This window comes from Callithrix jacchus, chromosome 11 (assembly GCF_049354715.1).
Source record: "Callithrix jacchus isolate 240 chromosome 11, calJac240_pri, whole genome shotgun sequence".
Taxonomy (NCBI): Eukaryota; Metazoa; Chordata; class Mammalia; order Primates; family Cebidae; genus Callithrix; species Callithrix jacchus.
Window position 1 is genome coordinate 34,264,426 of NC_133512.1, and position 24,813 is coordinate 34,289,238.

At 37.5% G+C, this 24,813-nt stretch overlaps 1 protein-coding gene across 4 annotated transcripts in view; it reads right to left on the reverse strand.

The window, feature by feature from the left end:
- Positions 1–24,813, reverse strand: part of STK31 (serine/threonine kinase 31) — a 162,798-nt gene that overhangs the window by 13,727 nt on the left and 124,258 nt on the right. For all 4 annotated transcript variants that reach the window (XM_054237158.2, XM_035253621.3, XM_035253622.3 and 1 more), the window contains one exon: positions 5,195–5,263. In XM_054237158.2, coding sequence (XP_054093133.1) covers positions 5,195–5,263 — 69 coding nt within the window. The remainder of the gene's footprint in view (positions 1–5,194; positions 5,264–24,813) is intronic.

The following is a 24,813-nucleotide window of genomic DNA, read 5'->3' on the forward strand; positions in this document are numbered from 1 at the left end:
CATACCGCCACACTATGGCCTGAGACTTTGCACTTTGTTTTAAAAAAAAAAAAAGGTAGTGAGGAAAGATCTAGACCTATAAGTATTAAAAAGATATTATAAAGCCTTTTTTTATCTAGGAATTAACAAAGGAAGTAAAAGATGTCTATGATGAAAACTATAAAATGATGCAAGAAATTGAAGAGGACACAAAAAATGCAAAGATATTTCATGTTCATGGAATAGAAGAATCAATATTGTTAAAACGTCCACATTACTCAAAGCAATCTACAGGCAATGCAATCACTAACAAAATATGAATGATATTCTTTACAGAAATAGAAATAACAATCCTAAAGTCAATATGGAACTATAAGAGACTCGCAGAAGCCAAAGCTATCCTAACCAAAGAGGACAAAACTGAAGGGAATCACATTACCTGACTTCAAATTATATGACAAAGCTATAGTAACCAAAGCAGCATGTTACTGGCATTAAAAGAAACATACATAGACCAATGGAACAGAACTGAGAACCCAGAAACAAATCAACACATCTACAGTGAAAGCATTTTCACATCTACAGTGAAAGCATTTTCAACAGAACTGAGAACCCAGAAACAAATCAACACATCTACAGTGAAAGCCAAAAACATACACCGGGAAAAGGATAGTATCTTCAACAAATGGTGCTGGGAAAACTGAATATCCATATGCAGAAAATGAAAATCTGTCCACAACAAAAACCAAATCAAAATGGATTAAGGACTTAAATATACTATCTCAAACTTTGAAACTACTAAAAGAAAACACTGAGGAAACTCTCCAGGACATTGAAGTGGGCAAAGATTTCTTGAGTAATACTCTAAAAGCCTTTTTAATTACATGAGTATGGTACTGGGATATGAATAAACAAACCAATGGAATACAAAAACTAAAAATATACCCCTGTACAAATAAAATATTCTGCCTGAACACACTGATCAATCTTACTGTGACAAACACCAAATGATCCCCCCATATGACACAATATGTGCAAAGTATCATGCATAAAATAAACTTCTTATAAAAATTGAATGTAAATATAATTAGCCTCTGTATCTACCAGTTTAATTGGGGAAAAAAGAAGTATGAAATAATACCATAAGGATGTAATCAGCCAACTCCAAAATATGGGATATAAAATAGTTTTTTCCCACACAATACATGGCATGGAGAAAAAGAGTTGTGGGGGAACTTTACAGATCAAGAGAGATTAAGAGATATATTAAGGCAATACACATAGATCTTACTGACATATTAATTTGAAAAAAGAAACTATTTAAAAATACATTTAAGACAATTAGGGAAATTTAAACATACTATTAAAATGTGTTAATTTTATAAGGTGTGATAAGTGCATAATAATGTATGTTATAAACTAAACCTAAAGCAACAGAAGGACAGAAATAATAAAGATTAGAAAGTATGAAACTAGACAACAAAAGAACAACAGAGATACATCAATAAAACCAAAAGCGGTGTCTTTTTAAAAAGTCAACAGAATAGACAAAACTTATTTAGATTAAGAAAAAAAGAGAGAAGACTGCAACTACTAATCTACCCATCTGACAAAGGGCTAATAACCAGAATCTACAAAGAATTTAAACAAATTTACAAGAAAAAAGACAACCCCATCAAAAAGTAGGTGAAGGATATGAACAGAAACTTTTCAAAAAAAGACATTTATTCAGCCAACAAACATATGGTAAAAAGCTCATTATCACTGGTCATTAGAGAAATGCAAATCAAAACCACATTGAGATACCATCTCACACCAGTTAGAATGGTGATCATTAAAAAATCAGGAGACAACAGATGCTGGAGAGGATGTGGAGAACTTTTACACTGTTGGTGGGAGAGTAAATTAGTTCAACCCTTGTGTTAGACAGTGTGGCAATTCCTCAAGGATCTAGAACTAGAAATACCATCTGACCCAGCAATCTCATTACTGGGTATATACCCAAAGGATTAGAAAACATTACATTATAAAGATGCATGCAGATGTCTATTTACTATAGCACTGCTTGCAACACCAAAGACTTGGAACCAACACAAATGCCCATCAATAACAGACTGGATAAAGAAAATGTGGCACATATACATCGTGGAATACTATGCAGCCATAAAAAAGGATGAGTTCATGTCCTTTGCGGGGACATGGATGAAGCTGGAAATCATCATTCTCAGCAAACTAACACAAGAACAGAAAACCAAATACCACATGTTCTCATTCATAAGTGGGTGCTGAACAATGAGAACACATGGACACAGGGAGGGGAACATCACACACTGGGGCCTGTTGCAGGGTGGGGGACTAGAAGATGGATAGCAGGGGGTGGTGGGATTGGGGAAGGATAACATTATGAGAAATACCTAATGTAGATGATGGGGAGATGAATGCAGCAAACCACCATGGCACATGTATAACCATGTCACAAACCTGAATGATTTGCACATGTACCCCAGAACTTATAGTATAATTTTTAAAAAGAAAAAAAAAAGAGTCTGAAATGAAAAACATGACATTACTACTGAACTCAGAAAAATAAAAAGAATTATAAAGAAAATATGTACAACTGGATGCCAACAAGCTAGATAACTTAAACAAAATGGACCAACTCTTAGAAAGACACAAACTACCAAAATTGGCATTACTGTACTTAAGCACAGTAATGGCTGAAGGCCATCTGTTGGGGATACTACTGGAGGGATTCTGAAGGATGGGAATGTTATCCTCTAATAATTCTCCTCAATTACATGGTCCCATGAATTTATATTCTCCATTTGTGGTATGGTATCTGTAATGGGCTGACTACAGACCCTTGACTTGTTTTGTAGCTATGTGTGATCACAAAATGTAGATAAAGGTCACCCCATTCACAGCACTAATAACTGACTCAGATCACAGAAGCAAATACTATACAAACCAAGAATTCTTACAATTTGTACTTGCTTATTACTCAATTCATAAATCTTAATTATTTACTTGTTCATATTTCTAAATTATTAATTTCATTTTCAATGGCACAATCCTTGAATCCATGAGTAGCCACCCACACTAAACAGGGACTCTTACTTACTTTCACTTTCATTATACATATACCTAGCAGCATGCCCAGCAAGGTACGATTACTTGCAGATTACTAGCAGATTTTATTCTTTTTTTGACATAAAGTTTCGCTGTCACCCAGGCTGGAATGCAGTGGCACGATCTCAGCTCACTGCAACCTCTGCCTCCCAGATTCAAGTGATTCTCCTGCCTCAACATCCCAAGTAGCTGAGTCTACAGGCACCCACCACCACACCTGGCTAACTTTTCTTGTATTTTTTAGTAGAGACAGGGTTTCACCATGTTGGCCAGGCTGGTCTCGAACTCCTGAAGTCAGTTGATCTGCCCACCTCAGCCTCCCAAAGTGCTGGGATTACAGGCATGAGCCACCACACCCAGCCAGATTACATCTTAAAAGTAGGCAGACTTCGAAGATTGCCCCAGGAACCCAACCTTCTGTTATTCATAACTTTACATAATTCTTTCCTCTTAGACCTAGAGAATTGCTTCTAACAGAGAGAATACTACTAAAAACTATGGGATATCACTTTTATGATTTCATTAGGAAAATGATTGTGACTTCTGTCTTAGTGAACAGAGTCTACTGCCTTCTCTTTTAAACATTTCAATGAAACACACTGCCATGATTGAAACAGGGCAAAGGACTGAGGGCAACCTCTGGCCAACAACTAGAGAAGAACTGAGGGCCTCATTCCAATAAACTGAAAGAAACATAATCCTATGAACAAATATGTGAGGTTGTAGGCATATCCTTCTCCAATCAAGCTTTAATATGACTATAGCCCAGCCAACATCTTAAATGCAACCTTAAATTCACTGAAGCAGAAATCCCAAATAAGCTGTATTCAGATTTCTGACTCACAAAACTGTAATATAAGTTTTAAGTTTAAGCTAAATTTCAGGATAACTTGGTACAAGGTAATTTTTCTATCAAACCTGAAAGCAAGGGTTCTGGTGCTTTCATGGTGAAACCCTGTCTCTACTAAAAATACAAAAAAATACAAAAAACATACACTTTTGGTGCAGGTGTAACCTCTATTTTTTCTATCTAATAGCAAGAAATTTTTACCATAACCTTTTTAAAAATGTAAACCACAATCAACATTCTTTGTTATCCTCTTCCACAGAGATAATCAAGATGTAACTAAGTTTCATAATCTCACAAAAGTTGTCTGAAATGCTTTTTACTACTTACCCAAGAAGTATGGCAAAGCTCCTTATTATCGTTTCTAAGGTATGTTTTTAAAATAATTTCATGGTACATTAGAAGGTATTATACAATATTTCTGTGGTCAGATAAGTTAGAGAACTACTGAGTTTAACAAAATTATATGTATTCTTTCATTCTAATCCTAACTCAGAATAGCATAAGAACTTCCAGAGCCTGATCATTATATTCTTATAGACTCATTTACTGTTATATGTAACCTCTTTAGATCTAGACATAGTGAATTCCCCCTTTCTTTGCAGAACTAAAAATCAGGTTCCCCCAAAGTACCTTTTTAGGGGCTTCATTTTTCTGAAATCTTTATGGGTACACTTATGAAGTACATGAGATATTTTAATACAAGCATATAATGCATAATAATCAAATCAGGATAAACGGAGCATCCCCAAAGTACTTGAGAATTACTCAACTTGGAGATCTTAATTATTTACTTGTTCACATTTCTAAATTATTGATTTCATTCTCAATGCCACAATCCTTGTGCCTTAGTTCAATTCCTGTCACAGAAATAGCTTACTCAAAATATGTTGGCTCAATACATAGGTAAATGACAACGATATAGTTAGGTACTTATAAAAAACTAAACTATAATAAAACATTATTTTACTATAGTATCATCTTGGAACATATATAAAACAATATTCTTCCCTAGTTATTAGATTATTTGTATATATGTGTGACTAACATACAACCCAGCAGATTAACAGTGGTGTAGTAATTAAGTGGTGTAAGTAGGGCACCTGAATTTTTTTCAATACTTTATTGCAAATGTTAACTTGGATTCTCAGAAAAACTGGAGAAGATTTTCAGTCAGATATCTAAGTTTATATTACTGCATATATTTTCAAACCAGTAAATGTCAAAAAGGTCACATACCAAATAAAACTGATCCACTTTCGGGGTTCCATCTTTATTTATCTCAAACTCCTTATTTTGAACAGAAAGCTGTGAAAGAAAATAAGAATGAATAAATGTTCAACATATTAATATACTGATCTATATAAAAGTCAACTCTGAAACTTCAGATCCTGGTGACTAGAGAAGAGCTCACTTAAAGAAAGCACATTAACTCTCTTACAGGATAAAAGCACTTTCATTCTAACTACTTGTTCATAAGCAACCAAATGGTTCCTGAGGCTCCTAAAGTATAATCAGAGGTGATGTGCACACTATAAACACTTTAATGCTTCCCCACCTTAAAAGAAAACATGTTAAAACTTGGTAGCCTATATCATGTTGGCCTCACCAATACTCAAAAATTAGGTACAAAGAAAATTAATCAGGCAAATTTCTTTTACCATAATATCTAAACTTAGTTCAAGAAATATAAGCTAAACTTTAAAAACTTCAGAGATAAGGGGGATGCAAAAAATAAACTAATTAAATTTAATTTTAAAACATGGAGAATTTCTTACATACACAAAGGTATTCTGAGTCCACGTATTCATTACCCAGCCCTGACAACCATCAACCAAAGACCACTCTTGCCCTATGAACAAACCCATATTTATCACATTTAAGGCAAATACTATGCATTTCATAATTTCACCTATAAATATCTTAGTACATATCTCTAACAGACAGTCTTTTATTTTTATACAATCACATCATTATAAGAAAAATAACTTTTATACCAAATACCTAGTTTTCAAAATTTGAGTCATCTCATATCAAATTACTTTACTTTTTTAGTTTATTTAAATCCAGATCCAAATAAGTTCCACTCATTGCAATTAAAAAGTGAGCAGAAGGGCTTTTGGTCTCTTTCTGTTCCTCTCCATTAACTACAATTATAAAACCTAAAAATATCGTAAAATATAATCAAAGGAAAACACAGAAAGGTTTAAAAAAGGAAGAAAAACTAGTTGAAGACCCCAAGACTAGAGGAACAACATAATAACAGGGTGTCTTATATCCCTTCCAACCAAAAAAAAGAAAGTGATCCAGATCTGACATTTCCTAACTCCTAACTAAGCTTGCAACGGAAAGAAGCCCAGGTAGATTCATTCCTCTCTTGAATTTAATAGGATTTCCATCAACACCACCAGGTGAGACCAGGAGAAACAGCAAGAAGGTTCAACTAGAAACCTCACTGTCAATAAGCAGTCAAAAGCATTCACCATTCTCAGCAAAAGCACTACTTTTCCCCCAAGATAACACAAGGCCACAGGCATCAACTAAGAGAAACCACACCATGAACAGCTGGTCAAGTAAATACTCTCTGACCCCCGGAAATTGGGGAATCCCACCATAACAAGGGATGCCTCTGGAGGTATTCTAGATCTACCATAGAAAGGAGAGAGCCTGCCACAGCAAGCACCCAGCTCAAGAAGATTCATCCTGTATACCTGAGTCTCCATTCCCATACTTAGAAGCACCAGGCAGCTCTTAGAAGACCAGGCAGTTCCTTTCATTCTCAAGCATCATCAGCAGGGACCACTGGAGGCCCAGCAGCATGCAACAAGTCAAGAAGATCAAAATATAACCAAAAAGCTTCTGAAAATTAGATTGCCACTAAAACCACAGTTTAAAAAGTAATCCAGGATCTCTTTTTAAACCTAAACAACGTGATTGCCTACTAAAATACAATTTTCAGTAGGACCCAGAATCTACTAAAATAGTATCCCAAACGTCCAGGATAAAATTATAAACCACTTGTCATATAAATTACCAGGAAATGCAATCAACACCAAGGCAAATCACATGATTAACTGAGAAGAACTTGAAAGCAATGGTCATAAAATGCTTCAACAAGCAATTTGAAATTCCTTCGATGAGAAATTGCTTCAACAAGCAATTTCTCTAAAGTAAATTAAAAGAAATCTCAGAAAAGAAAAAAGTTATTAATAAGAATCACATGAAAATTATGGAATTAAAAGTACAATAACCAAAATCTTAAAAACTGAATGGAATAAATTGAACAGTTCAGAGATGACAGAAGACAAAAATGTGACTTCAGAACAGATCAACACAATTTACTCAGCCTGATCAGACAGAAAACAGACTGGAAAAAAAAAATGAACAGATCGCCTCAAGGACCTGTGAGATAAACAGAAGATACAACTTTCGGAGTCTCAGAAGAAAAGGAAAAGATAATGGGGCTAAAGGAGTATTTAGTTGCTAAAGTTGAGTGAGTAAAGAAAATAGTTGCTAAAGATGAGTGAGTAAAGAAACCGTGGTGTGTTTAAGTATGTGTGTGAGTACACATACACACACACACACACACACACACACGTATATACACATGCATACAAGAGAATAGTATTCAGCCATAAAAAATAAAATCATGTCTTTTGCAGCAACATGGATGGAATTGGAGGCCATTATCTGAAATGAAACAACTCAAAATCAGAAAGCCAAATACTGCATTTTCTCACTTATAAGTAGGCTAAACAAAATGTACACATGGACACAGAATATCAAAAAGACACTGGAGATTTGAAAAGGTGGGAGAGTGGGGAAGGGGTGAGCTATGAGAAACTACTTAATGGGTACAATGTACACTGTTCAGGTGATAGTTACACTAAAAACCCAGATTTCACCATTAAACAATATGTCCATGTAACAAAACTGCACTTGTTCTCCCTAAATCTGCAGAAATTAAAAAATAAAAAATAAGTTTAAAAATGGCTGAAAAGTTCCCAGATTTTGAAAAAGATTAAAGAAGATGCAAACTGCAAATCGACAAAAATTAAAAAGAAAAAAGCAGCTTGGGGGAAAAAAAGACAAAAAATCTTGAAAGCAACCAGAGGGAAATAAAACATTACCTATAAAAAAATACTACTTTGTATGATACAAGTTTATCATATGAAATTATGGAGACCAGAAGGAAGCAGCACATCTTTCAACTTTTAAAAGAACTCTCACCACCAATTCTGTGAACCACTGCACCCAGCCAACACAATCTTAAAGAGTAGCTAAAGGAAGTACTTCAAACAAAAAGAAAATGATTTTTTAAAAGGAGTCTTGTAGCATCAAGAAGGAATAACAATGGAAAAAACAGAAATATGACTAATACCACAGACTAATCTTCTCATCATGAGTTTTCTAATCATATATCATGATTCAAACCAAAATTACACCACCATATGATATTCAAGACAATGATATTTAAAAGTGGGGAGAATAAAGAAACCTCAATGGAAGTAAAGTTTCCATGCTTCACTCAAAGTGGTGAAATGCTGACATCAGTAAAATACAATAAGCCACATATGTATACTGTAATATCCAAACCATCCACTAGAAAAACTACAAAAGGCAATACACTCAAAAACATAATATACTTTTCTGGGTGCTTCCTATTCCCTGAAGTGCCTCTCCCACTGCACCATACTTGCTCCAAGCTCCAGGATTCTGCTATAAGCTAGCACTGCTAGCATTTCCCTCCAGTCACCATCATGATTATCTCTGACAATTACAAGATCTGAGACATTGCAAACAGGCTGTGCCTGGAAGGGGAGAGGAAGACGGTCAGCAGGACAGAGAGTAATATTGATGACTTGGTCATTGGCGGAAATGCCTCTACTGAAGGACCCAAGGATGAAGGTACTGAAAGCACAGTAATCACTGGTATTGATGTCATGAACTATCACTTGCAGCAAGCTAACTTCACAAAAGAAGCCTACAAGATATATATATATACAAGATTACATTAAATCAATCAAAGGCAAAATTGAAGAATGAAGACCAGGAGGAGTAAAACCTGTTTGTTTGTTTTTTTGAGATGGAGTTTTCGCTCTTGTTACCCAGGCTGGAGTGCAATGGCACAATCTCAGCTCACCGCAACCTCCGCCTCCTGGGTTCAGGCAATTCTCCTGCCTCTGCCTCCTGAGTAGCTGGGATTACAGGCACGCACTACCATGCCCAGCTAGTTTTTTGTATTTTTTAGTAGAGACGTTGTTTTACCATGTTGACCAGGATGGTCTCGATCTCTTCACCTCGTGATCCACCAGCCTCAGCCTCCCAAAGTGCTGGGATTACAGGCGTGAGCCACCGCGCCCGGCTGAGTAAAACCTTTTATGGCAGAAGGTGCAGAACAAATCAAGCACATACTTGCTAATTTCAAGAACTACCAGTGCTTTACTGGTGAAAATATGAATCCAGATGGCATGGTTGCTCTACTAACCCACTGTAAAAATGGTGTGACCCTATATGTGATTTTCTTTAAGGATGATTTAGAAATGGAAAAAAACATTAACAAATCTGGCAATTGCTTTGGATCTATCACCTGTCATCATAAATGGCAGTTGTGTATCAGCTACACAACAGCCGGCCTTTAGACAAAGAGGAATAACGTCATGTTGGGTCTTTCATTAATTTTGACCATGTTTATCTGGAGTAGAGGTGTTCTTTAAAAAAAAAAATAAAAGATGTCATCGTAGACTGTCTAAAAATAAAATGCATTTAAACTAAAAAAAAAAAGACCACCATATATATGTATCAAGCTGGACTCTTAAATTTTTTTCAAGTAACCCACAGGAAGGGAAAAAAAGAAAAAGAAACAAGAAACAGAGGAAACAAACAAAACCAATAATAAAATGGTAGACTTATGCCCTAAAATATCAATAATTACCCTAAATGTAAATCGTCTAAAAACCCCAATTAAAAGGCAGAGATTAATTTATGTTGAAACACAAGAATAGCTGTATTTTTGTAGACAAAGTAGACATTAGAGCAAAGAAAATTAGTACAGAATAAGAGGGATATTATATAATGATAAAAGTATCAATCTGCTAAGAGGACGTAACAATCCTAAATATGTATATATTATACAAGATGACCTTAAAATACAAAACAGAGTTGAAAGGAGAAATAGGCAACTCTACAATTACAGCCAGGGACTTCAACTCTCAGTAACTGACAAAACAACAGTCGTGTTTTTTAACATTAGCAATACATTCTCAGAAATGTATCATGAGGCAATTTCACCCTTGTGTGAACATTGTAAGAAATGTACTTATACAAAGCTAGATAGTATATCCTATGACACACCTAGGCTATAGAGTGTAGCCTAGTGCTCCAAGGTTCCAAACCCATATTGTATGTTATAGTACTGAATAACTTGTACTGGTGAAGGAGCACTTTAATTCTCTGAAATAAGAGGCAAAGAGAAGACTGGGTAAAAAGATAACTACAGCTGTCCCTTGAACAATGTAGATTTGAACTGTTAGCCCACTTACATGCAGATTTTTTTCAACCAAACATGGATGGAAAAATACACTATTAATGAGACATAAAACCTGCATATATATGGAGGGTCCACTTTTCATATAAGCAGATTCTACAAAACTGACTGTGGTACGTTGCGCAGATTTTGGCACATGTAGGGGTCCTGAAACCAATTCCCTATGTATACTGAGGGATGACTGTAATTTGTAAACAGAAGTGCTCAGATTTGATGAAAAGCAAATGTCATGATCTCAGGTTTTTCAGTAAAATAAGAAGTAAGATCATCTGAGAAGAATGAAGATAGGATTTAAGTGGAGACTTGAGGAAAAGGTTTAAAATAATTGTTGAGGAGAATGTGAGAATAAGCTGGTTGTGAGCAAGTCAAAGGACTGAAAGAAAGCACCCAGGGCCCAATTAAAATAATGCAGTGCAACAGCATTCAGCTCCCAAAGTGTAAGAGCATGCAAGGGGTTCCAGCCAAGATGGAGCAATCACATTTCACATCAATCCTTCCTCTTAAAAAACAAACAACTCTAGATATAATACAACTAAAAACGGACTACTTTAAAAGGTGGGAAGAAGAAGGTAAAGTAGCTAGGACCTTGCAACTTGAGGAATAATACAATGGTGAGTTCCCTGGACTTTCTTTTTATCCCCCTAAATATCTACTGGGGTCCTAGAGAAGTCTTCCACCCAGAAATGCCAAGAAACACATACCAAAAAAAAGTTCCAAGAAAACCCTGCTTCCTCTAGCCATAGGAGGGGGAATAGGGTAGACCAGCAGAAGAGAAAACTGTAATAGGTAATATACCCTACTCGAGTCACGGAACAGGAAAATCTGCCTCCTACCCTACCCATAGTATTAGTAGTGCTGAGTGAGGAGCTGGACTTTCAGCCCCACCCAGCAGCAGCAAGTCATGAGAGGTCATCCCTTTGCTTTCACCACTAGCATGGTATCCATGAAGCCAAACAGGGAGCTGAACTTCTACTTCCACCCATTGACAGAGGCACAAAACAGCAGTGAGAAAGAGTACTAGCTGGCACTCCAGTGGGACACAGAATGGCTTACTTCAACTCTCACCCAGCAGCAAAAAAATGTGAAACAAAGCAGTGTGAGGTAGTACTAGCCAGCATTCTGTTTTTCATTGCCCACTCCCCATGGTGTTGGCAGGACCCACTGGGAAGTAAAACTTCCACTCTCACCAAATAGCAACAAGGCACTAAAAGGTGGAATAAGGTGGTGGTGGAACAGTAATAGTAACACTTTGTTCCTCCTGGTCTCCCAGCGTCAAGAGGACTCAATGAAGAAATTAATTTACACTCCCATCTGTCAGCAGCAAAGAGAGATAAGGCAGTATAACTGGGCATTCCACTTTTGATGGGTTGATGTCAGCAGAGTCCAGTGAGGAGCTAAATATCTAACCCCATTTGGAACTGCATAATATACCTAAACAGGGTGGCTGCCTGGAAAAAAAAAAGGAGTTTAAAAAGGATTCAAAGTCTCACAACATAATAACCCAAATGTTCAGGGTACAATAAAAAATCACTTTATACCAAGAACCAGAATAATCTCAACTTGACTGAGAAAAAGACAACCAACGAACATCAAAATAAACCAGATGTTGTGATTATCTGAGAAAGATCTTAAAACAGCCATCATAAAAATGCTGCATAGAGCAACTACAAACACACTTAAAATTTTAAAATAGAAACCAAAGAAACAGAAAACAGAAGATACAAAAAAGAATCAACTGGAAATTTTGTAACAAAAGAACAGTAACCAAAAATTTTAAAACTCATTAAGTACACCAAATGGCAAAATAAAGATGACAGGAAAGCACTGATGAATTTGAAGATGAAAAAAATAGAAAATATCCAATTTCAACCACTACCACTACAATAAAAACACCAGAAAGTAAGAAAAAAAAAAAACCTGATCAACAGAGCCCAAGAACCTGTGAGACAATATCAAAAGAGAAAATCTGAATCATCAGAGTCTTAGAAAAAGAGGAGAAAGGGTGTGGGGCTAAAAATTCCCTTGAATAAGTAACTGCTGAATTTCCCACATTTGGTGAAAAACATAAACCCACAGGCTGAAGAAGTGGGGAAAACCTCAAATACCATAAACTTAAAGAAACACAAGCCACTACATACCATAATCAAACTTAAAACTGAAGAAAAGAAAATTATTGTAAGCAGTTGCAGAAGTTTAACATTACCTATAAAGGAAATTACTCAAACAACCATGAATTTCTCATCAGAAACACCATGGAGGCCTACAGAAAGCAGCACAATACTTTACAAATGTTAAAAGAACTAGCAATCCAGAATTCTATTCCCAGTGAAAATATCCTTCAGAAATGAAAGTGAAATCAAGATGCTCTCAGATAAAGGAAACTAAAAATTTGTCACCAGTAGACTTACCTTAAAAGAATGGCCAAAAGAAGTTATAAGGATAAAAATGATATAAGGAGAAATGCTGAAACATCAGAAATTAAAAATAATAATAACAATAATAATATGGACTATTTAAAAAAACAACCTTGAGAGGTGACCTCCTCCAAGTTATCTGCATTTGAATCCACTAAGAAAGGAACAACCGGTCTAAGGTTCTTGATAGTTCTCAAAGCAGTTTCAGAAGTATTAATACATGAAATTCCTGTACAGGAAAGGGCACTAGAGAGATTAGTCAGCCCATCCAGCCTGTATCTCTTAATCCTCCTAAATCCAACTCTACAATAATGAGCTCTATTCTCCAGTCGGCTTGATTGTGATGTTAGAATCATAAAACCTCTAAATTTAGGGAGCTGCTACCCATATTCCTTCTTCCTCCATTTCTCTTAGTTGGCATCTTCCCAAAAGGCACTGCTAAGGTTCAAAGACAGTGGGGGAACTCATCACAAGTCACATGAGCTGGTCCTCAAGAAAAGACAGCATATGGAATATTACGTTCCCATTCTCTCTTATTTTTGGATTAAGCATCAAAACCAGGCATCAGGTAAGAAAATTATACCTGTATTCGAAACAAAAGTATTAAATACATCCATGAAAGACTTTCTAAGCGGAGGGCTTTTTACCAAACATCCCATAGGAGATAAGCCTAAAGATGCCTAAAAGGGGAGTAATATGATACAAAAGACTTCATACTGGTCAATGCCATGACATATGCTAATAGGTGACATTTCAAAGTCCTGAGTTCCTTCATCAACTGTTCATCACTGGCTTCCATGACGACTGTCTTCAATGCTTAATAATATATGATGTGAAGGCAGAAGGTGGTCTTACATGGAGTCTCAAGACTCTAAAATTCTGAAATGGGACATCACACACGTACTTCCTTTCTGACACACAAAATTCTCATATCTACACTGCAGATAATAATGGGCTCCCTCACATGCTTGTTAGGAGGATGTAATGAGATAAAAGTTTCTAAAGCACTTTGTTCCAAACATGTTCGAGGTGCTCCCACCTAGGGAGGATGTTACCACCATGTTATAAATAGACATAATAGCTGGCACTTTGGGAGGCCGAGGCAGGTAGATCACAAGGTCAAGAGTTCAAGACCAGCCTGACCAACACAGTAAAACCACGTTCTACTAAAAATATAAAAATTAGCCAAGCATTAGGGCGCATGCTTGTAGTCCCAGCTACTCAGGAGGCTGAGGCAAAAGAATCACTCAAACCCAGGAGGCAGAAGTTGCAATGAGCCAAGATCGCACCACTGTACTGCAGACTGGGTGACAGAGCAAGACTCCATCTCAAATAAACAGACAGACAGACATAATAATGTCCTTAAATGAACAAATATGGGCTGGGTATGATGGCTTGTGCTGTAAGTCCCAACATTTTCGGAGACAAAGGCAGATGAATTGCTTGAGCCTAGGAGTTTGAAATCAAGCTGGGCAATATGGTGAAACCCTAGCTCTATGAAAAAAAAAGAGTCAGCATGCATACCTGCATTCCCAGCTATACTGAGGGGGCTGAGGCAGGAAGATCATTTGAGCCCAAGGGATTGAGGCTGCAATGAGCCATATAGTGTCACTGCACTCCAGCCCAGGTGACAGAGTAAAACCCCAACACCAAAAAAATTGAACAATAAAAAATAAAAACAAATATGCTTGGTCACAATCTGTAAAAAAAATCAAATTCAATGTCTTTATAAAAGTTATTCATACATGGAAATAAAATGTTTTTAAAATGAGAAATGAATAAAGCCTCCAAGAATTATGAGATTATATGAAAAGACCAAATCTACATTTGATCGGTGTACCTGAAAGCAACGGGCAGAATGAAACCAAGTTGGAGAACGCTCTTCAGTATACTATTCAGAAGAACTTCCCCAACCTAGCAGGGCAGGCCAACATTCAAATTCAGGAAATATAGAGACCACCACAAAGATATTCCTCGAGAAGAACAACCTCAAGACACGTAACCGTCAGATTCACCAGGGTTGAAATGAAGGAAAAAATGCTAAGGGCAGCAAGAAAGAAACATCAGGTTACCCACAAAGGAAAGCCCATTAGACTCACAGCAGATCTCTCAGCAGAAACCCTATAAGCCAGAAGAAAGTGGAGGCCAATATTCCACATCCTTAAAGAAAAGAATTTTCGAATATAGATCCAAGATGGTTGATTAGACACAACTCCAGTGCACAACAACCAGTGAGAAAGATGCAGAAATCCAGAGATCTCCCAGCTCCAACCGAGGTACCAGGTGCATTTCAATGGGTCTAGTCCAATGGTAAGCAAAGCCCATTCAGGGCAGACCAAGGCGGGGAGGAGTGCTCCTTCATCCAGAAAGCACATCTGACCAGCAAGTCAGAGGGTCCCCGTCTGGCGCTCCAGTCCAGATAGAGCACTTCCCCAAAAGCCTTAGCAATACACAGAACAGGGGATCTTTGCCAGTCAAGCGCCAAGGATTACAAACGTGGAGTTGAATAAGAGCCTGTGGACTGAGCTATCGCCCCCTTCCCCTGCCTGGAGAGAAAGGAAGCTGAAAGGTGGAGACAACGGGGTGCCGCTGGGCGGGTCCCTACCCTCCCCCACAAACCCCAGAGGGTTGAAGCTCTGACTCTAATGGGTTGCACAGCCAGTGCCACAGTCTGAGATCAACTCTAAATGATCCAGCCCAGTGGAGGAAGGGCACAACCCAAAACTAGAGGGGTGGGACTGGGCTACATGTTTTATCAAAAAACACAGGAAGCCTACGTAGCAACAGGATGACGTTCTTGACAACCCAGCAGCACCTACACGTCTGCGGAAGAGGCAGGCCTAATCTCCCAGTATAATCAAAAAAGACACAGGAAGCTTCCCTAGTAACCTGAAGGAGTCCCTAGAAACCCAGTAGCGCCTCCACAGGCAGACAAGTGACCTCATCAAGCACCACAGCCAGGTAAATCCACAAAGATGGGGGAAAAACAGTGTAAAAAAGATGAAACCATGAAAGACCAGAACACCTCTTCTCCTTCAACGGATCACAACTCCTCAAAAACAGAGGATCACAACTTGACCAAGGAGTGCAACAAATTGACAGAAACAGGCTTCAGAAGGTTGATAATAAACTTTTCTGAGCTAAAGGAACACGTTCTAACTCAATGCAAAGAAACCAAAAACCTTGAAAAAGGTTAGATGAAATGCTAACTAGAATAACCAGCTTAGAGAAAAACATAAACAACTTGATGGAGTTGAAAAACACAGCACAAGAGCTACGTGAAGCAAACACAAGTCTTAATAGCCGAAACAATCAAGCAGAAGAAAGAAAATCAGAGACTAAAGATCAACTCAATGAAATGAAAAGAGAAGGCAAGACAAGAGAAAAAAAGAGTGAAAAGAAATGAACAAAGCCTCCAAGAAATATGGGATTATGTGAAAAGACCTAACCCATGTTTGATCAGTGTACCTGAATAGGATGGGGAAAATGAATCCAAGCTGGAAAACATGCTCCAGGATATCATCCAGGAGAACTTCCCAAGTCTAGCAAGGCAGTCCAAATTTCAAATTTAAGAAATACAGAGAACTCCACAAAGATATCCCTCAAGAATAGCAACCCCAAGGGATATAATCATCAGATTCATCAGGGTTAACATGAATGAAAAAATGCTAAGGGCAGCTGGAGAGTACGGTCAGGTCACCCAGAGAGGGAAGCCAATCAGACTCACAGCAGATCTCTCAGCAGAAACCCTACAAGCCAGAAGAGAGTGGGGGGCCAATATTCAACATCCTTAAAGAAAAGAACTTTCAACCCAGAATCTCATATCCAGCCAAACTAAGCTTCATAAGTGAAAGAGAAATAAAATCCTTTATGGACAAGCAATTACTGACAGATGTTGTCACCATCAGACCTGCCCTACAAGAGCTCCTGAAAGGAATACTAAGCACAGAAAGGAACAAGTACCAGTCACTGCAAAGCAAACCAGTTGGCAAAGACCAAAAATGCAATGAAGAAAATGAGTCAACTAGGAAAGAAAACCAGCCAGTAACAAAATGGTAGGATCAAATTCACACATAACAATATTAACATTGAATGTAAACGGCCTAAACACCCCAATCAAAAGACACACTGGCAAACTGAATAAAAAGTCAGAACCCATCGGTGCACTGTATTCAGGAAATGATTTTACATATAAAGACACACATAGACTCAAAACAAAGGGATAGAAAAAGATTTACCAAGCAAATGGAAAACAAAAAAAAGCAGGGGTTGCAATCCTAATCTCTGATAAAGTGGACTTCAAACCAACAAAGATCAAGAGACAAAGAAGGACACTACCTAATGGTAAAAGGATCAACCCAACAGAAAAAGCTAACTATCCTAAATACATACTCCCCCAACACAGGAGCACCCAGACACATAAATCAAGTTCTTGAGGACCAAAAACAAGATTTAGACTTCCACACACTAAGAGTGGGAGACTTCAACACTCCACTGTCAATATTAGACAGAAAATTAACAAGGATATCCAGGACTTGAATGCAGAGCTGGACCAAGTGAACCTAATAGACATATATAGAACGCTCCACCCCAAATTCACAGAATATACATTTTTCTCAGCACTACATTGCACTTACTCTAAAACTGACCACATCACTGGAAGCAAATCACTCCTCAGCAAATGCAAAAGAACAGAAATCATAACAAACAGTCTATCAGATCACAGCGCAGTAAGACTAGAACTCAGGATTAAGAATCACACTCAATCCTGCACAACCACTTGGAAACTGAACTGAATTTGCTTCTGAGTGTCAACTGGAAAAACAATGAAATGAAGGCAGAAATAAAGATGTTATTCAAAACCAATCAGGATGAAGACACAACTTACCAGAATCTCTGGGAACACCTTTAAAGCACTGTCGAGAGGGAAATTTATAGCAATAAATGCCCACAAGAGAAGAGAGGAAAGATCGAAAATCTATACCCAATCATCAAAATTCAAATAGCTAGAGGAGCAACATCAAAAAAACTCAAAAGCTAGCAAAAGACAAGAAATAACTAAGATCAGAGCAGAACTGAAGGAGATAGAGACATAAAAAAAACCTTCAGAAAAATCAGTAAATCCAGGAGCTGGACTTTTGAAAAGATCAACAAAATAGACAGACTGCTAGCCAGATTAATAAAAAAGAAAAAGGAGAAGAATCAAATAGATGCAATAAAAAATGAAAATGGGATATCACCACTGATCCCACAGAAACTACTATCAGAGATTACTACAAACAGCTCTACTCACATAAACCAGTAAACCAGGAAGAAATGGATAAATTCCTAGACACTTGTACTCTACCAAGACTAAACTAGGAGGAAGCTGAAACCCTGAATAGACCAATAACAAGGGCTGAAGTAGAGGCAGCAATCAATAGCCTACCAACCAAAAAAAGTCCAGGTCCAGATGGGTTCACAGCCGAATTCTACTAGATGTACAAAGAGGAGCTGGTTCCATTCCTTCTGAAACTGTATCAAAAAATACAAAAGGAGGGAATCCTCACTAACTCATTTTATGAGACCAACATCATCCTGATATCAAAACCAGGCAGAGACTCAACTAAAAAGGAAAACTTCAGGCCAATATCCATGATGAACATTGACACAAAAATCTTCAATGAAATATTGGCAAACAGATTGCAACAGCACATCAAGAAGCTTATCCATCACAACCAAGTAGGCTTAATCCCAGGGATGCAAGGCTGGTTCAACATACGCAAATCCATAAATGTAATCCATCACATAAACGGAACCAAAGACAAAAACCACATGATTATCTCAATAGATGCAGAGAAGGCCTTTGACAAAATTCAACAGCACTTCATTCTAAATACTCCCAATAAACTAGGTATGGATGGAATTTATCATAAAACAATAAAAGCTATGTATAACAAACCTACAGCCAATATCATACTGAATGGGTAAAAGCTGGTAGCATTCCCTTTGAAATCAGGCCCTAGACAAGGATGCCCTCTCTCACCACTCCTATTCAACATAGTACTAGAAGTTCTAGCCAGAGCAATCAGGCAAGAAAAAGAAATAAAGGGTATTCAATTAGGAAAGGAGGAAGTCAAACTGTCTCTATTTGCAGATGACATGATCATATATCTAGAAGACCCCATCGCCTCAGCCCAAACTCTTCTCAAACTGATAAGCAACTTCAGCAAAGTCTCAGGATACAAAATCAATGTGCAGAAATCATAAGCGTTCCTATATACCAATAACAGACAGAGAGCGAAATCCCATTCACAATTGCTACAAAGAGAATAAAATACATAGGAATACAATTAGCAAAGGATGTAAAGGACCTCTTCAAGGAGAACTGCAAATCACTGCTCAACAAAATAAGAGAGGACACAAACAGATGGAGAAACATTCCATGCTCATGGTTAGGAAGAATCCGTACTGTGAAAATGGCCATACTGCCTAAAGTAATCTATAGATTCTTTTTTTTTTTTAAATGGAGTTTCACCATGTTGGTCAAGCTGATCTTGAACTCCCGACCTCAGGTGATCCACCCGCCTTGGCCTCCAAAGTGCTTGAATTACAGGCGTGAGTCACCACATCTGGCCAGTAATCTATAGATTCAACGCTATCCCCATCAAGCTACCAATGACCCTCGTCACAGAACTGAAAAAAACCACCTTAAACTTCATATGGAATCACAAAAGACCCTGCATAGGCAAGACAATCCTAAGCAAAAAGAACAAAGTCACAGGCATCACACTACCAGACTTCAAACTATATACAAGGCTACAGTAATCAAAACAGCATGGTACTGGTACCAAAACAGAGACATAAACAGAGGGAACAGAACAGAGACCCCAGAAGAAACACCACACATCTACAACCATCTGATCTTTGACAAACCCAGCAAAAACAAGCAATAGGGAAAGGACTCCATGTTTCATAAATGGTGTTAGAAAAACTGGCTAGCAATGTGCAGAAAGCAGAAACTGGACCCCTTCCTGACACCCTACACTAAATTAACTCCAGATGGATTAAAGACTTAAACATAAGACCTAACACCATAAAAACCCTAGAAGAAAATCTAGGCAAAACCATTCAGGACATAAGCATAGGCAGGGACTTCATGACCAAAACACCAAAAGCATTGGCAACAAAAGTCAAAATAGACAAATGGGACCTAATCAAACTCCACAGCTTCTGCATGGCAAAAGAAACAGTCATTAGAGTGAATCGGCAACCAACAGAATGGGAAAAAATTTTTGCAATCTACCCATCTGACAAAGGGCTGATATCCAGAATCTACAAAGAACTAAAACAGATATACAAGAAAAAAAACAAACAACCCCATTCAAACGTGGGCAAAGGATATGAACAGACACTTTTCAAAAGAAGACATACATGAGGCCAAGAAACATATGAAAAAATGTTCATCATCACTGGTCATTAGAGAAATGCAAATCAAAACTACATTGAGATACCATCTCACGCCAGTTAGAATGGCCATCATTAAAAAAAATCTGGAGACAACAGATGCTGGATAAAATATGGAGAGATCAGAACACTCTTACACAGTTGGTGGGAGTGTAAATTAGTTCAACCGTTGTGGAAGACAGTGTGGCAATTTCTCAAGGATCTAGAAATAGAAATTCCAATTGACCCAGCAATTCCATTACTGGGTATATACTCAAAGAACTATAAATCATTCTACTATAAAGACACATGCACACGTATGTTCACTGCAGCCCTGTGTACAATAGCAAAGACCTGGAACCAACCAAATGCCCATCAATGATAGACTGGACAAAGAAAAAGTGGTACATATACACCACGGAATACTACGCAGCCATAAAAAACGATGAGTTTGTGTCCTTTGTAGGGACTTGGATGAATCTGGAAACCATCATTCTCAGCAAACTGACACAAGAACAGAAAGCCAAACACCATATGTTCTCATTCATAGGTGGGTACTGAACAACGAGAACACATGGACTCAGGGAGAGGAGCATCACACACTGGGGGCAGTTTGGCAGGGGGTAGGAGAGAGACAGCAGGGAGTGGGGAGGGATGGGAGGGTGGGGAGGGATAACATGGGAGAAACGCCAGATATAGTATGCATCTAAAGTGAAATAAATAAATTTTTAAAAAAGAAAGAAAGATACAACAGCACCAAAAAAAAAAAAGAAGAAGAAGAAGAAGTCAGTAGTAATCTCTTCCAAGCATTTGGCCAAGAAAGAATATCTAGTTATTTCAGTCACAACTTGCTGGCATTGGAATTTCTCTTTAATTTGATATTTAAGAAGAAATAAATCTGTACCTGCAGAAAAAAAGAAAAAAGAAAGAATTTTCAACCCAGAATTTCATATCCAACAAAACTAAGCTTCATAAGTGAAGGAGAAATAAAATCCTTTACAGAAAAGCAACTACTGAGAGATTTTCACACCACCAGGCCTGCCTTACAAGAGCTCCTGAAGGAAGCACTAAACATGGAAAGGAACAACCAGTACCAGCCCCTACAAAAATGTACCAAAGTGTAAAGACCATCGACACTATGAAGAAACAGCATCAACTAATGGGCAAAACACCCAGTTAGCATTAAAATGGCAGGATCAAATTCACACCTCAAATGTAAACAGGCTAAATGCTCCAATCAAAAGACACAGACTGGCAAATTGGATAAAGAGTCAAGAACCAGTGGTGTGCTGTATTCAGGAGACCCATCTCACACCTAAAGACACACAAAAGCTCAAAATAAAGGTATGGCAGAAGATTTACCAAGCCAAATGGAGAGCAAAAAAAAAAAGCAGGGGTTGTAATCCCAGTCTCTGATAAAACAGACTTTAAACCAACAAAAGATCAAAAGACACAAAGAAGAACATTACATAATGGTAAAGAGATCAATGCAAGAAGAATAGGTAACTACCCTAAATATATATGCACCCAATACAGGAGCACCCAGATACATAAAGCAAGTTCTTAATGTCCTACAAAGAGACTTAGACTCCCACACAATAATAGTGGGAGACTCTAACTCCCCACTGTCAATATTAGATCAACAAGACAGAAAATTAAGAAGGATATCCAGGACTTGAACTCAGCTCTGGACCAAGCAGATATCATAGACATCTACAGAACTTTCCACCCCAAATTCACAGAATATAAAGTCTTCTCAGCACCACACTAAACTTATTCCAAAATTGACCACATAATTGGAAGTAAAACACTCCTCAGCATATGCAAAAGAATGAAAATCATAACAAATAGTCTCTCACACCACAGCACAATCAAATTAAAACTCAGGATTAAGAAACTCACTCAAAATTGCACAATCACATGGAAATGAACAACCTGCTCCTGAATGACTATTGAATAAATAATGGAATGAAGGAAGAAATAAAGATGTTCTTTGAAACCAATGAGAATGAAGACACAATGTACCAGAATCTCTGAGACACATTTAAAGCAGTGTCTAGAGGGAAATTTATAGCACTAAATGTCCACAAGAGAAACAAGGAAATACCTAAAATCAACACCCAACATCACAATTAAAAGAACAAGAGGAGCATGATCAAAGAAATTCAAAAGCTAGCAGAAGACAAGAAAAAAACTACGCTCAGAACAGAACTGAGGAAATAGGGACACGAAAAACCCTTCAAAACAAATCAATGAATCAAGGAGCTGGTTTTTTGAAAAAAATCAACAAAATAGATAGACCACTAGCCAGACTAACAAAGAAGAAAAGAGAGAAGAATCAAATAGATGCAATAAAAAATAATAAAGGGGATATCACCACCAATCCCACAGAAATATAAACTACCATCAGAGAATACTACAAATACCTCTGTGCAACTAAACCAGTAAATCTAGAAGAAATGGATAAATTCCTGAACACTCACACCCTCCCAAGACTAAACCAGGAAGAAGCGGAATCCCTGAATAGGCCAATAACAAGGTCTGAAATTGAGGCAGCAATAAATAGCTTACCAACCAAAAAAAGTCCAGGACCAGACAGGTACAAAGAGGAGCTGGTACCATTCCTTCTGAAACTATTACAAACAATACAAAAAGAGGGAATCCTCCCTAACTCATTTTATGAAACCAGCATCATCCTGATACCAAAATCTGGCAGAGACACAACTAAAAAAGAAGATTTCAGGACAATATCCATGATGAACATTGATGTGAAAATCCTTAATACTGGCAAACTGAATCCAACAGCATGTCAAAAAGCTTCTCCATCACAATCAAGTTGGCTTCATCCCTGAGATACAAGGCTGGTTCAATATATGCAAATCTACAAATGTAATTCATCACATAAACAGAACCAAAGACAAAAACCAAATGATTATCTCAATAAATGCAGAGAAAGCCTTCAACAAAATTCAACAGCCCTTTATGCAAAACAAACAAACAAACAAACAAACAAAACCTCTAAACTAGGTATGAAACGTATCTCAAAATATTAAGAGCTATTTATGAAAAACCCACAGCCAATATCATGCTGAATGGACAAAAACTGGAAGCATTCAGTTTGAAAACCGGGACAAGACAAGGATGCCCTCTCTCACACTCCTATTAAACACAAAATTAGAACTTCTGGCCTGGGCAACCAGGCAAGAAAAAGATAAAAGGTATTCAATTAGGAAAAGAAGAAGTCAAATTCTATTTGCAGACAACATGACTGTATATTTCGAAGACCCCATCATCTCAGCCCAAAATCTCCTTAAGCTGATAAGCAACTTCAGCAAAGTCTCAGGACACAAAATCAATGTGCAAATATCACAAGCATTCCTCTACACCAGTAACAGACAGAGAGTCAAATCATGAGTGAATTCCCATTCACCAGTGCTACAAAGAGAATAAAATACCTCGGAATGTAACTAACAAAGGATGTAAAGGACTTCTTCAAGGAGGACAACAAACCACTGATCAAGGAAATCAGAATGGACACAAACAGATGGAAAAACATTCCATGCTCATGGTTAGGAAGAATTAATGTCATGAAAATGACCACACTGCCCAAAGTAATTTATAGATTCAATGCTATCCCCATCAAGCTACCATTGACTTTCTTCACAGAACTGGAAAAAACCACCTTAAACTTAATATGGAGCCAAAAAAGAGTACACATAGCCAAGACAATCCTAAGCCAAAAAAAGAAAGCTGGAGGCATCACACTACTTTAAACTATACCATAAGGCTATCAAAACAGCATCATACTGGTACCAAACAGAGACATAGACCAATGGAAAACATTCAGGACATAGGTATGAGCAAGGACTTCATGACTAAAACACCAAAAGCCATGACAACAAAAGCCAAAATTGACAAATAGGAACTAATTAAACTAAAAAGCTTTTTTCATCATTACAGTAAACCGGCAACCAACAGAATGCGAAAAAATTTTTGCAATCTACCCATCTGACAAAGGACTAATATCCAGAATCTACAAAGAACTTAAACAAGTTTACAAGAAAAAAGACAAACAACCCCATCAAAAGTGAGCAAAGGATATGAATAGACACTTCTCACAAAAAGACATTTATGCAGCCAACAAATATATGAAAAAAAGCTCATCATCATTGGTCATTAGAGAAATGCAAATCAAAACCACATTGAGATACCATCTCTCACCAGTTTGAACAGCAAACATTAAAAAATCTGGAGACAACAGATGCTGGAGAGGATGTGGAGAAATAGGAATGCTCTGCCCCTGTTGATGGGAATGTAAATTGGTTCAGCCATTGTGGAAGACAGTGTAGCAATTCCTCAAGGGTCTAGAACTAGAAATATCATTTAACCCAGTAAGCCCATTATTGGGTATATACCCAAAGGATTATAAATCATTGTATTATAAAGACACATGCATACGTATGTTTACTGCA